The 13,469-nt window shown below is 46.0% G+C and overlaps 1 protein-coding gene across 1 annotated transcript; it reads left to right on the top strand.

The window, feature by feature from the left end:
- Nucleotides 1–13,101, top strand: wnt11 (wingless-type MMTV integration site family, member 11). Its single transcript, XM_080508846.1, has 6 exons — nucleotides 1–237; nucleotides 1,969–2,154; nucleotides 4,134–4,378; nucleotides 7,016–7,293; nucleotides 7,402–7,694; nucleotides 12,720–13,101. Exons 2-6 carry the CDS (start codon nucleotides 2,072–2,074, stop codon nucleotides 12,892–12,894), a joined length of 1,074 nt encoding a protein of 357 aa, XP_080364972.1. The 5' UTR covers nucleotides 1–237; nucleotides 1,969–2,071; the 3' UTR covers nucleotides 12,895–13,101.
- The last annotated feature ends 368 nt before the right edge of the window (nucleotides 13,102–13,469 follow it).

Here is a 13,469-nt window from a genome sequence, read left to right as displayed (position 1 = left end):
CCCTCACACACACACACACACACACACACACACTGACTCGCACCCGCACCATGCGTACCTGTCCGGAGCTATTCTTCCACCCCGTGCTGGATTTTACCAAGACGTCGGGCTGATCTGTCTCAAAGGATATTCCGACTTTTTTTTCCCCCTTTCTTCTTCTTCTTCTTCTTCTTCTTTTTCTTCCTCTTCTGCTGCTTGACTTGGCTTCTCTGACCGGAGGAAGCTGAGCTCTGAAAGGTGAGGGGAGTGCGGCTGGAGACGAGCGTCCCGGTGCGTAAAAGTTGGGGATTTGTGCGAAGACCGGACGAGTTGGCTGCTTTGTTCGGAGGATCTCCGCTTGGAAAAAAGTGTGTGAGCTTGGCTATCGTGTAACGAATATCGAGGCGAATTTAGGAGGAAATAAAAAAATAGCGATTAAGTCAGATTTTAAGTTTTAGTTTAATTGTCGCAACTTCAGAAAGCGCGTGCAACGGACGCGCTTTCTTTTCTTTTTCTTTTTCCAGAATTCCTTTAAAAACTAAAAGTGAACGGTTTGCAGAACTCTGACATTAATGACAGTATTGTCATGAAACACTTTGCGGATAATCTCCAATTGGAGCCGTCTCGTGGCGCGGAAACATGTTTAACAGTCCGCTTATCTCAGCTCGGTGTGTGTGTGTGTGTGTGTGTGTGTGTGTGTGTGTGTGTGTGTGTGTGTGTGTGTGTGTGTGTGTGTGTGTGTGTGTGTGTGTGTGTGTGTGTGTGGCTATTAGCCTTTATCTGCAAACAGGGGGGGGGGGCTGCCATTAGGACCACTTTAGCCAAAAGTAAACGTTCGTGGTAAATCTGTTAAAGGCGCAGAAACGGTGCCAAAGCTGCGTAAAGTCCATAAAAGAGGCGACTCAGGAAGTTTCTGGTTTTCCATTGATAATAAACAATAGACTGGTTGTGGGTTTTTTTTTTTTTGTGGGGATTTAGAGTGAATGTGATAAAATAGCTGTAATCCACCAGGGGTTTTGTTCGTTTGCTCGTTTTTTTTTATTTAGTTTTTTTAAAGTGATTTTTCCAACCTCTGCTGCGGCGCACGGCGTCGCTTCAAACGGGCGCGTTATCAGCAGCTACCTGCGGCGTTAACGCGGCTTTCAGCCTTCAAAGAGGCTCCTTATCAGCTGCTATCAGATCGAAGTGCTCCCGGTGCTGCTGCTGCCCCTGTCCAAATCAGCCCTCTCCATCTGAGCCGCTGTCCGGCTGATGTGGGCCCATCCATCTGGGATTCTTGACATTTTTTTTACGCAGAGGGGTCGCAGCTGGGTGACACCGAAACCGAATTAGCGGGACTAAAATATCCGCGCAAATACGGCCCGATCGCGTTTGATCGAGCGGAAACAGGCCCTCCTTGTCCCGTAGTTGAGCCAAAGTTCACTGGATTGTGACCTAAATAAATCTGTCCACGATGTGACATCAGACCTGGAGGCTGGTATGTCTGATCAACTGAATAAAACCACTTTAAGCTCATTAAACTCTGTTCTGACTCGCAACCATGTGAGCAGATTGAGAGTATTTCTTTGTGAAGAGAGTCTTTTGTCTTCAAGGTTTCACTGCAGTTGCTTTTGTTTGTAGAAAGTTTGCTTGCCTGCATGAGGCTGAAGTGCTGGGTTAGGTTACTGTGGATTAACTTTGTGTGTGTTTGAACCCTCCAAACTTTGTTTTTTTTTGTTTTTATTTCTCCAAAAGCTCACTTCTGTTTATACATGTCATGTTAGACCTGTGAGATCATTACCGGCTAAAAGTCAAAACTTTGTCTTTGTTTTTGTGAAGTTTGTTTCTTTGAACGTCTGAATGTTGTGAAGTTTCGGGTTCGAACAAAAACGTTCCCATGCCTTTGTTAAAAAAAAAAAAAAAAAAAAAGAGGTTCTAAATCTGAAAGTGGTCTCGGTGGCCCACCTCGACGCTGCCCGCTCGCTCACATCCCTCTCTGATTTATCGCAGGATTTAGAAAAGGAGGCCGTGCCATGAGAGCTGACCTCTGAGTCGCGGTGGAGAAGCCCGGCGGCCCTCTTTTGTGTCTGTGTCCCGCCTGAGCTGTCCAACCATGAGGAGCAGCTCTCATGCCCTGCCTCTCGCCGTGCTCACGGCCCTGCTGCTGTCCCAACTCTGCTCCGGCATCAAGTGGCTGTAAGTATCCTCCGCAAAGTGTCACGGGTCTCCTTCGCTTTGCTTTCAAATGGCGTCAAAACAGACGAGTCAGAGGTGCTCAATATAGAACTTTCGCCTTGTTTTAATAGAAGCCAGCGTCTGAAACGGGCCCCAAAGTTCTCTTATGTTGACGGTGTGTACAGTGTTGTGTTGATGCGATGCGTCTGCATCTGAAGCGGACAGTTCGATGAGCTTTCAGCAGTAAAGTGGAGTTTTTCTGCAGCCCAAGGCCACAGAGTTGCCCTGAGAGTGACCCAAGCTCCTGCTGTGCAATGTAAAGAACAAGCGGAAAATGAAATCGAGCTGACGACGGCGTCACGGCGTCGCAGGCAGCGCCACTGATGTCACCGCTTTCTCTGAGCGTGTGTGTGTGTGTGTGTGTGTGTGTGTGTGTAGTCTCGTTGAGCCTCAGATCAGAATAATAGACACAAATGTTGATTGCTGGGCGTCAAACTGTTTTTATGGTGCGGCGAAGGCGATTGATTTCACAGTTATTTTGGAAAGTTTACAAGTTTCGCTGCATGCTATTCTTTTTTTTCTTTTTTTTTTATTGTTTTAGTCAGACGTTGGATGTTAATCGTTCGACTTCCTTCACAATCAATTGTATCTGAGTTTGGATTCATCTGTTTTGGAGCTGCAGCGTCAATATTTTCTCAGATAGTCGATGAGTTTGCTTGTTAAAGTGTCCGCAAAAATGAAAAGGAGAAGATTGGTGAAAGTTTTTCCACACAAACCTGAAGTGCCTTTTTTGGGTTTTTTTTTATGAAATGAAACCAGAAATGTGGCCTGAAAATTGACAAAAAGATGCAAAACGAGATCAAGCAAATCCTGAAAATTATTGTTGATGACTATTCCTGATGACGTGTTGCAGCCGTGGTCTTATCAGTGTGAGTCATCACCTTTCTGCAGAAATCACCTTCTCCCCAGAGGAAGAGGTTGTCATGGTCACAGTGGGAACCTCCAGCAGACATGAGGGCTGGGATGGCATGAGCCAGAGCGGAGCGCTTCCACAGCGGTGCAATGTGAAACAGATGCGACTGTAAACACCTGCGAGTGCCGGGTTACCAGCCAGAGCTGAGTCGCAGCTTATCATCGGGCACAGAGACCCCCCCCCCCCCATCCATCCCCCATCGCCCCCCCCCCCACCCGCCTCCTGGTCCTGCTAATGCAAACCAGGCCAAGGTGCAGGCGGCCCTTCCCGGTTCTCACGAACTCTCAGCAGAGATCAGAGCTAACCTGCTCCGTCTGTGGTTTCTCTATTAAGTTAATCCCCAATAAGTAAAATAGTTTAAATTAAACGTGCGCTCCCTTTAATAGCCGGTAAACAGATGATTCATGTCGAGCCGGGCCGCGGAGGCCAACGCTTCCTGTGGGTGGAAAATTCAGAAAAGCGGAGGATCCTCGCCGTTTTTCATCCCGGGGATGTGGATGGAGCTGAATTTAGTGGAGCTTTCGGATTTCTTGGCAAATCTTCTGGCCTCCTCTGTGCTTTTACAAAAGAAAATGGCCTGTGCCAAGAACGTGTCACTTGTATTTTATGAATCTGCAGCTGACTTTCCTTTGGGATTTTCACTGTGATAAGATGATTCTTTGCCAAAATATTTCCCTGCCTGAAGCATTATCTGTTGCTTCTTTTTTTTTTTTTTTCTACTCTTGTGTAAAAAGCCTTGAAATACATGTTCACAAGAATGGCTCACACCCATCGTCAAATCAAACTCACTGCATGACTTCTTATCCTTGTAAATGTGATAAATTGGCAAGACATAAAAATGTAAAAACACACGATGAAGCAACCGGAGCGTTTCGCTGCATTATCGTTGCGTAGCCCGACCTTAAACTCCGTTCATCCACCGTCAACCCCACATCTTGCCCCGTCTTCTCCGCCAAAGTGTCTTTAGGCAAGCTGCTCCCATTCACCTGCAGAATCAAGCTTTTTTTGTCTTTTCCTCCTCTCACAGAGCAATATCACACACTCCTGCCACGATATACGTCAACCAGACCCAGCACTGCAAGATGCTTCCTGGCATGGTGTCCTCCCAGGCCCAGCTGTGCCGCAGCAACCTGGAGCTCATGCAGACCATCATCCAGGCCGCCCGCGAGGTCAAGAAGACGTGTCAGAAGACGTTCGGCGACATGCGCTGGAACTGCTCGTCCATCGACATCCCCCTCGAGGCCACCAAGTATCGGCCGGACCTCGACCGAGGTACGAACGGGCGCACGGTGGTTAATTCCACAAAATGTTGAATGCTCGCAGATTTTAGTGTCTCTGGTCGTGTTTGATATCCTCCCAACACACAAACCTTCAGTGTCCATAAACGTTTCCTCCAATCCTCTATATATATTAAAAAAAAATCTCATTCAGAGCAAAAAATACCAAAATCAAGCTCAATAGTTCCCAACCTGCAGTTCAGAATCCCCTTGAAGGGCTGCCAGCATTTCCAAAAGCGGCCTGAAGCTTTGCATGTTCTCAATGTCGAAATCAAATGTTGCAAATATCAAAGAAAACCATCGGAAGACTCTTTCTGGAATCTAAAGCAGACGAAGCTTTGTGCCGTTGTGTGATGTGAGAGTCAGTGGCTTCACTGTAGTGTTTTGATGAATCAGAGGCATCCAGAGGGAAAAAAAAGGATGAAAACGAATGTTCTGGTAACCATCCCCTGTATGGTTTTGTTCTTTTCCACTTGATCATGAGTCAGGACGACGCTGTGCGAGCGCATGATTCCGATGGTTTGTCGGAAAACGGTGGTGCAGGAAAGTACAGTAGAAAACCCACAAACACAACATCTGGACATGCACAGTATTCCATGCAGTCTCAAGAAATCCACTTTCTATGTCAAAGAAAACAAGTGTTGGTATGTGAGGGGCAGGTCTGAGCTCTTCAGTCCAACATGGACACGTTTATTCTTCCTGCTCCTCAAGCTTTGATCTTATAGATTACTTCCTCACACAAGTTGAAGGTGGAGGTTTCCTCCACATGTGGATGTAGACGGGCAACAATGAGGTGCACACCTCATTCCTAGTTTTTCCACAAAGCCGAAGAAGTTGAATTATGCCTTTTCAGTGATAACTTCGGGTATTTTCGAGACCATCATTTCCACCATTTTGGTTTCTGCTAAGTTGTTGCTTCATATTTTCCCAGGGACTGAAGCCTATTTACGTCTCCCCTCCTTTTCACAACGAATGTGATCCAATAATTGGTCTGTTTATGAAATGCGCAGCTTTATTTCTCCACACTGTGGCTGTTGCAGTCCCAGTAAGCTGCTTCTGTGGCAAAATGAGAGTTTCAATCAGCTGGGGAGGGTTGCAGGGTTGTGGAATGGGGTTGTTGGGATTGGGGGAGGTGGATTACGGCGGTATCCCTCTCCCAAAAAAAAAAAAAAAAAAAAAAAGGGAACAGACATGGCTACCATTTACCAAATGAACAGTCTGCACTGAACAGGAAATGGCTCATCTCTGTCCGGGGATGTCTTTGATCTCAGCAGCCCACGGTCATACATGAGTTCTTCTCTTACTTGCAATTGCTCCCCGGCCTTTAACATATGTGCTTTCCGTGTACACACATCACCGCCAATTACATCAGCGCTCAGTCTGCACGAGTGCCGATATTTGATAGATACATTTTGTGCGCTTGGTTTGTTCCTTCACTGAAGCAGGAGCAAAAAGCAGACTTGAAACTAGACGGACTGCCGCGGGGCTGATTATGTAACAGAAACAATTTTGGATCCGTAAAGGTTTTGACTTCCTTTGTTCTCTTCTTTAATCCTCCTGAATTATTATGCAGCCCCGTTCACCCTGTCGTTGGAATCCACTCTAACCAGCTGACCGGTTTGCTTCAGTGACAAAAGAGCAGGGGCCTGCTTAAAAACCTAATAAATTAGACGTACAAGACTTCGGCAGGATTTAGCACTGTCATAAACAATCAGCTGGAAAGGAAAAATAAAGGGCTTCCATGTGTTTTTTTTTTTTTTTTTTACTGCTCAGCATTGTGCACATTGAAGGCCTTTGTCTTAAATAGATCTTCAGCAGAAAACTGAACACTGCAAAAAGTACAATAGTGGAAATAAACCAATTCCAAACGTCAATCAGTTTAAAAAAGGAAATACAATTTAAATGAGGAATGAATCAGGAAGCAATTTGACGATGTGACCCTTTAACATCGTCTCAAAAAAAAAAAAAAAAGTGTCTTAAACTTCAATTGAACCCCAACGAGTTAAACATGACCGTGTCCTCGAAAGGGTAAACTGACGTGGACTTTTAAAAAACGTCAATACTTCAGGTTTTACTTCAGATTTGGAATTGAATTCTTGAAAAAGTGGTGAGGAATTCATCAAACAATCTCCCAAAACACAAAACTTGACTTTGGCCTGTTTAAAAACACCAACGTTCATCAAAAAGCACAAAAGCTTTTAAAATAAATAAACTCATATAAAAACAAACACATTTAAAAAAAAAATAATCCATTAACCCAGACTGTTTGAATTGCACACGGTCCATTTAAAATCACCAGTTTTGGGTTTGTGGTTGAACGGCATGTGAGAAGCTCTGAGGCGGGGCCTCGATAGAAAAATGCATTTAACTGTATCTTTAGCCTGTCATTGGTTTACGACTTTACATTCCTCGGAATCGCATCACAATTTTGTGCCTGTCGAATTTACTGAAGTCCTAACCATTGACCGTTTTTTTCCCCTCTTTTTAACTCAATATAATAACTTGCTTCCTAAAATATCCCACCTAATAACAGGAGGCACGATGAAAAAGAGTTTGACGATGTTTTGACTGAACGCCGTACGTTGTCTACGTAGAGTATATAATCTGGTTTCTCCTCCTCTGTTTTCGCCAGGAACAAGGGAGGCGGCTTTCGTCTACGCTCTGTCCGCCGCCACCATCAGCCACACCATCGCGCGGGCGTGCACCACCGGCGATTTGCGCCTGTGCTCGTGCGGGCCGATCCCCGCCGAGATCCCGGAGCCGGGCTACCGCTGGGGCGGCTGCGCTGACAACCTGCACTACGGCCTGATTATGGGCTCCAAGTTCAACGATGCTCCCATGAAGATGAAGCGCTCGGGATCCCACGCCAACAAACTGATGCACCTACACAACAGTGAAGTCGGGAGACAAGTAAGAAGTGTTGAAAAGATGATTGAAAAAAACAAAAAACAAAAAAACAAACCCCAAACTGAACGGTCTCGTCACAGCTGGTTCGTCCGCTCCTCTGGTGTCACGCAGGTGTTAAGAGAGGCGCTGGTGAAGAAGTGTAAATGCCACGGTGTGTCGGGATCCTGCTCCATCAGGACCTGCTGGAGGGGGCTGCAAGACCTCAGAGAGATCGCCATGGACCTGAAGACCAAGTATCTGTCTGCCACCAAAGTGGTCCACCGGCCCATGGGGACGCGCAAGCAGCTGGTGCCCAAGGACATAGACATCCGGCCGGTGAGGGAGAACGAGCTGGTCTACCTGCAGAGCTCCTCGGACTTCTGCTCCAAGAACGACAAGCAAGGCTCTGTCGGCACTCAGGACAGGTAAGGCCTCCTCTTTATGACTGCTGCTGCAGTGTGTGTGTGTGTGTCTGTGTGTGTGAGACAATGGATGGTGGTCACCTGCTCAGATCAGTGGTACATTTGTTAGCATGAGTCCCGTGAATGCTGACAAAGAGGAACTGACCAATCCCGAATGTCCACTCATCCAGGATGTTGACTCAAGTGGAGTGTTGTCCTCCGCGGTGGCTCGGTTTGCTTTGCAGGGCTGGCTGATAGCAAGCGCCGGCCTCGTCTGCGGCCGTGTGTCTGGAGCTCTTACCCCGCTATCTGTAACTATAATAAATGCGGTTATTCTTGGGACCGAGGGCTCTCGAGCTGATATTGATTTGAGAGCGACTCACAGACAGGAAGTAGTAGATGGTCTCTAAGAGATAAAAGCTTATTTAGGCCACTTGGCACAAGTGTTTTGGTTGACATGGCGCAGCTCTGCAGCAGACTAGCAGGTAGCAATTAGCCAATGTTCCTCAGAGATGTTCCTCAGCAGTATCAGAGAAATGAAATCTTGTTAGGTAATTAGATGTGGGAAGTTTTAAACGTACAAACCCTGCTACTACATTACGCTCTGTACAATTTCAATATAGATTTCCGACAAGGCTGATGGAAAATGATCACGTAGACAAGACTTATCTGTCCATTTCATCAATGTCACAGATAAAAAAAGATGAGAAATGAGGAAAGGGGTTGATAGTCAGACATATCCAGGGAGAAAAAGCTTCTGTTGGGGGGGGGGGCGAGTATTGACATGTTTGAAAATGAACCAGAAGTCCAACTGGCTATATTTTCCAAGATTCATGTTGAAGTTATTGAAGATTAGGAACAAAAAGTCGCTTTTTCACCCGTTGACACAGTTTATTAAAAATAAAAGTCTATGTATTCAGAAAGTTTTGTTTACATTGACTCCTAGCACCGTTGTCATGTAAATTCACACAGAAAACGCAACCAAAGTTTTGCGTTTTCACTAAAAAAACCCGCTTATTGACACTGCCGCAGTGCAGACAGTGGGACTACTTACTAACGTTAAAACTCAGAGCGATTGAATCGGGTCAACTGGACGTGGTCATGTGTCTGGGAAGACGTTTTGCCCTTTATCCAATTGGCTTTATCAGTTCATGCTGTTCCTTCGACGAGGCTGGCGGGTCTCATATCCCACATGGATAAGGGACGACACGTCATCCAAAACATGCGAAGAAAGCCCAGTTGTCCGGGTTCAACTGCTCTCAGACGCCTCATACGAATGAGATCATGCAGAGACATACCAAACTCAGACAATAGGACTGAAATCAAAACAAAGTGAAATTGCAGGAGTTTTTGTTGACATTCTCATGAAAATGGTCACATTTTGGATTTGCTGTTATTTTAAGGTTATGCACGCTGACCTTTTTTCCAGTTCGGCCCCATTGAGATCAAAAGTTGAATTATGTGGATTTAAAATGAGTTTGACACCCCTTTTACAGACTCTCCAATAAAGCAACTGTGAACTGTTAAACAGTGTAATTCCGAGCCACATAGAACAGTCTTTTGTTTTGTTTTAAACGTAAGCAGCAATTGGCCGTCCAATCCAGTGTAATTAGACAGTCTGAGTAAAGAACGGTTGTATTTTTCCGCCTCTGTAGCTTATTAAACGTCACCATACAAGGTTACTGGCGTCGCAGAGAAAGAAGTCCGGCTTAATATTATTTGGAAGTGCGTCTTATGAGTTGATCATTTTGACAACAGCAGCAGGTGTTAGCTTAGAAATCTCCCTTAATCTTGAATAACTTAAAGGGCATTACCCCACTGATCCCACATTAGCTTGTTTAGCCAGACATGCCTCGCCGTCCACGTGGTGTTCGGTGCTGCTGCGATCTGAAGCCGTGCCAGGATATAATCACAGCGTGTGAGCCAGAGAGGACTTATAAAAAAAAGAAAAAAAAGAAATAGACCTCTAAACACCACATGATGTTGTAGTGTAATAAATTCCGTACATTATAGGGAGGGTCATGTGCCACTCGGACTTGTGTCTAATCTACAGATAAGCAGAAGACGTGATCGGGGACACTCGCCGGCGTGTAACTTTTCAGGGCCGATAACGCAGCAGCCACACAGTCTGCAACGCCGGGGCTTCGGCCAAATCACGAGGCGCCCGCTCTGCTGGTGACCTGATATGAATGTGTGACGCCGATGTTTGTGCGCCGGCGGCCGTGAGAGCACACTTGCGTGGATGCTGGCTATTGTCATAGCAGTCTAGACTGATTGTATCCTAATGAGAACTGGTTCACTGGCACGCTGCAGTGAGGCTTGCAACTGTTAGCATTGGGGTTTAATTATCATTAAAAACAGGGGTGATTACTGTGTTTCGAGAAGATTACCGTAAATACAGTTGGCAAACAATCTCCCACATCAAGGATTTGCATGCAGCAGTAGTTGCCAACCTTTTTTTTTTCCCGAGGGACCCAAGCGGTTACCGCTGTAAACCTCGACACATAACACGTTACAAAATCGAGTTTCTTGGTTATATTCTCCGACGACGACTTCCGTTTCTCCGAGGATAAACTGTTTTGGGTTTACGCGCCACCCCGGGGTGTTTGATGGTTTCAAACTTTCATCCACCAGCTTTTCACCACAAAAGATGCATTTAGCATTAATTCTATCCATCGACGAAGTCATATCTAATGTAAATATTTTGCTTCAGCCTTTTTTTCCCTTATTTACAGGGTTAGAGACGTGTGGAAGTTTATGTACTAACTGTGTGTCCAACAAAGATTAAAAATGTTTTAAATACTTTATTCAGTATGATAACGCCTCAAATCAATTCTGTTTTTATGAAAGCATCTGTATCCAACTATCCAAGACGTATCCCAACTTCCTCCACCAAATCTCTCCAATCTCCATAATTCCAAACTTAATTTATCAGTGCATTCTGTGGCATGGCTACCTAATAATTGGTGCTTTAATTAAAATATCCATTAATCCAACCAGGAAGAAACAGCATGCTCACTGAAACAAAGCTGTGCCATCGATTAACACAGCAATATTACTCATGAGTGCAGGAATGTTACTCGTGATAATCTGAATCTATTCATATATTATCAATCACAGTCAAGGCACGTAGCGAAGACCACAAAGATTTCAACTTTCATTGCGTTTTGTGGGCCCGTTTCCCCGACGACGGCGCTCGGAGCCTCTGAAAATGCGAATTTTTTAACACAACTTTTCCTAAATGCTGCGACTGGTCATGCGCACCATGGTCACTATAAATAGTTCTTCTGCACGTGTCCGAATAGATGTACAGTGACAACATTTGCATGAAGAGTGTCATATCTTCAAGTCCAAATTCTCCTGGGACTTGGTAGTTTTTTTTACTAATTGACAGTCACTTGTAGTAGCAATGCAACTTCGTCGTCTGTCCGTACACGTCAGCGAACTCGCCATTAATGTAGATCAGTGTTTTTCAACCACTCTGTCGCGGCACACTGGTGTTTCCGCGAGATCTAGTCAGGTGTGCCGTGGGAAAGTATCCAATTTCACATTTGCTCTCACAGCCGACAGTGTGTTGCAGAGTAATCATGTATAAATACTCTTCACCACTAGAGGGCCGCACAGAACTTTGCCGGTGAAATGTAAAGTGACAGACGTCAGTGTGGTTCATCTCCACCTCCTGCTACCATCTTGTATCAAAGTACTGTGTCAGTGACAGTGATGGAGAAGTTTTAGAAAAGGAAGAATGTGAACCAGGATCTCAGCTCTTCATCCATCAGGTCCAGGTTTCACACTGACGGAGTCACTATTAAAAAAAGACATTGGGAAATACTTTTTTTCTGTATTTATTTGATTCCTGTTGATAAAACTTTGATGAGAATGACTTTATATTGTTAATAAAGGCTGCAGCGTTTCAAATTGTAACATTTCCGGGTGGTGGTGTGCCTCGAGGTTTTTCCAAACAAAAAAGTGTGCCTTGGCTCAAAAAGGTTGAAAAACACTGATGTAGAGTATTGTTCTCTGTCTACAGTGCCTCAAGTCTCGTCTTTTATAGTGCTCATACTGTATCACCTCTGCTGGTTTCCTGTTGTCCATTCTGTGACCGTCACTGCTTATATTAGCGCCGACCCGGCTTCTGTTTCCGTTGTCTGCTCTGACCTTTACGCCACACCTGAGAGCAGCTGCAGTGCTTCGTCATTATTCCTGGCTCACCGGAGAATCTGGGGCAGACGAGGGGGGTGAGGGGGGGTTGTGAATTTTCACTCCCCTAATAGATAAAGTGTGTTCCCAGGATCCAAACTGTGTCACTTCCTTGGAAAGAGCCAGTGATTTGGTCTTAAATTAATTTACTGGGCTTTCTCAGTTAAAAAAAAAAAAGCCAGCAGATGTGACCTGCAGAATGTGCTGCGCCGTCCTCCTCCTCCTCCTCCTCCACTTGCAAGCCGAGGAGTGAAATAACGAGATCTCGCTCTTGACAAAACATAAGCGTGTGGGGGTTTCGCTCCATTCGCCAGCTCCCACCGATGTAATAAACCTGTCTCACATTCTCAATGACTCCTGTCGCTGCTCCGCCTCCTTCGCAATCCGTCGGCTCGCTCTCTCTCTCTCTCTCTCTCTCTCTCTCTGTCTCTCTCTCTCTCACCCTGCTGGTCATTAACACTCTGCCATCATAAAACAAAGCAATTATGTGGCGAGGGCAGCTAAAGAGAGGGAGGAGAGGCCTGCGTATTCAGCGTGATTTATGGCCGGGCTCTATTCTCCGCTCATTCAGGCTCCTGCAATGAGAGGCTCCGCGGCGCAGGGACAAGCAAACAAAAAGAAAATGTAAGAGAAAAATGTTTGGGAGAAGCCAGAGCACAAAAGGTTAGAGGACGCAGGTCGGGCCAGAGCCCCCGTTTTTTAAAAGGCCATTGTGGACCGACGGCCTGACGAGACGGCGAAAGAGTGTTTGAGAACCAAGCTGTAAATTTAACTGTCAGGGGGGAAAAGGGGGGAGCGGGCCGGAGACACGTACCGGGATTAAACAAAAGTGTCCTCTGTGTGTCCCAGGCAGTGCAACAAGACCTCGCTGGGCAGCGACAGCTGCGACCTGATGTGCTGCGGCCGCGGCTACAACCCGTACACGGAGAAGCTGGTGGAGCGCTGCCACTGCAAGTACCACTGGTGCTGCTACGTCACCTGCAAGAAGTGCGAGCGGATCGTCGAGCGATACGTCTGCAAATGAACCCCCCCCCCCCCCCCCCCCCTTCACCATCGCCACCCGCCACCTCCACCCGGCCGCCCCGAGGCTCCACAGATTAACCAAAGCACTACCAGAGGGCTTCCTTTCGTCTTAAGCTGTTCGCATGCGTAACTCATCCAGAACTGGTCTATACTTGTGTCAGTATCATTTTTTGTATCACGGGCTTCTTCTTCTTCTTCTTCTTCTTTTTTTTTTCCCCTCCCCGGACATGGAGAGTGTGGCGCCGCCGTTATTCCATGTGAAGACCGCCGTCCTCCTGGGTATTTCCCTGTTCTTGGTAATGATAATACCCCCCCCCCCTCCCCCCCCTAACCCCAACAGGGATGCTGAAAGTCTATCTTATTATATATCTAATGAAAAGAAATAATATTGGGCCCTGTGCTGGAGGAGAGGGATTTTTTTTTTCTTTCCTCCTGATGAGACGAAGACTTACGTTTGGCTTCATTCCACGGAAATCAAAAGTGGGTCTCATGGATCCACTTCTATTTTTGATCATTTTAGGTACTATTGAAATGTTTCTCCTCGTCAGCAAACGGACTGCAGTGGAAAGAGGAACA

Source organism: Blennius ocellaris (genome assembly GCF_963422515.1).
Source record: "Blennius ocellaris genome assembly, chromosome: 14".
NCBI lineage: Eukaryota > Metazoa > Chordata > Actinopteri > Blenniiformes > Blenniidae > Blennius > Blennius ocellaris.
The sequence above is the reverse complement of the archived record's forward strand: the minus strand, read 5'-3'. Positions and strand labels throughout refer to the sequence as shown.

Excerpts from the sequence above, each read along its gene's own strand:
- wnt11 (XM_080508846.1), top strand. The coding sequence starts at position 2,072 with ATGAGGAGCAGCTCTCATGCCCTGCCTCTCGCCGTGCTCACGGCCCTG. Across the intron at positions 2,155-4,133 it reads TGCTCCGGCATCAAGTGGCT|AGCAATATCACACACTCCTG; the intron begins GTAAGTATCCTC and ends CTCCTCTCACAG. Across the intron at positions 4,379-7,015 it reads TCGGCCGGACCTCGACCGAG|GAACAAGGGAGGCGGCTTTC; the intron begins GTACGAACGGGC and ends TGTTTTCGCCAG.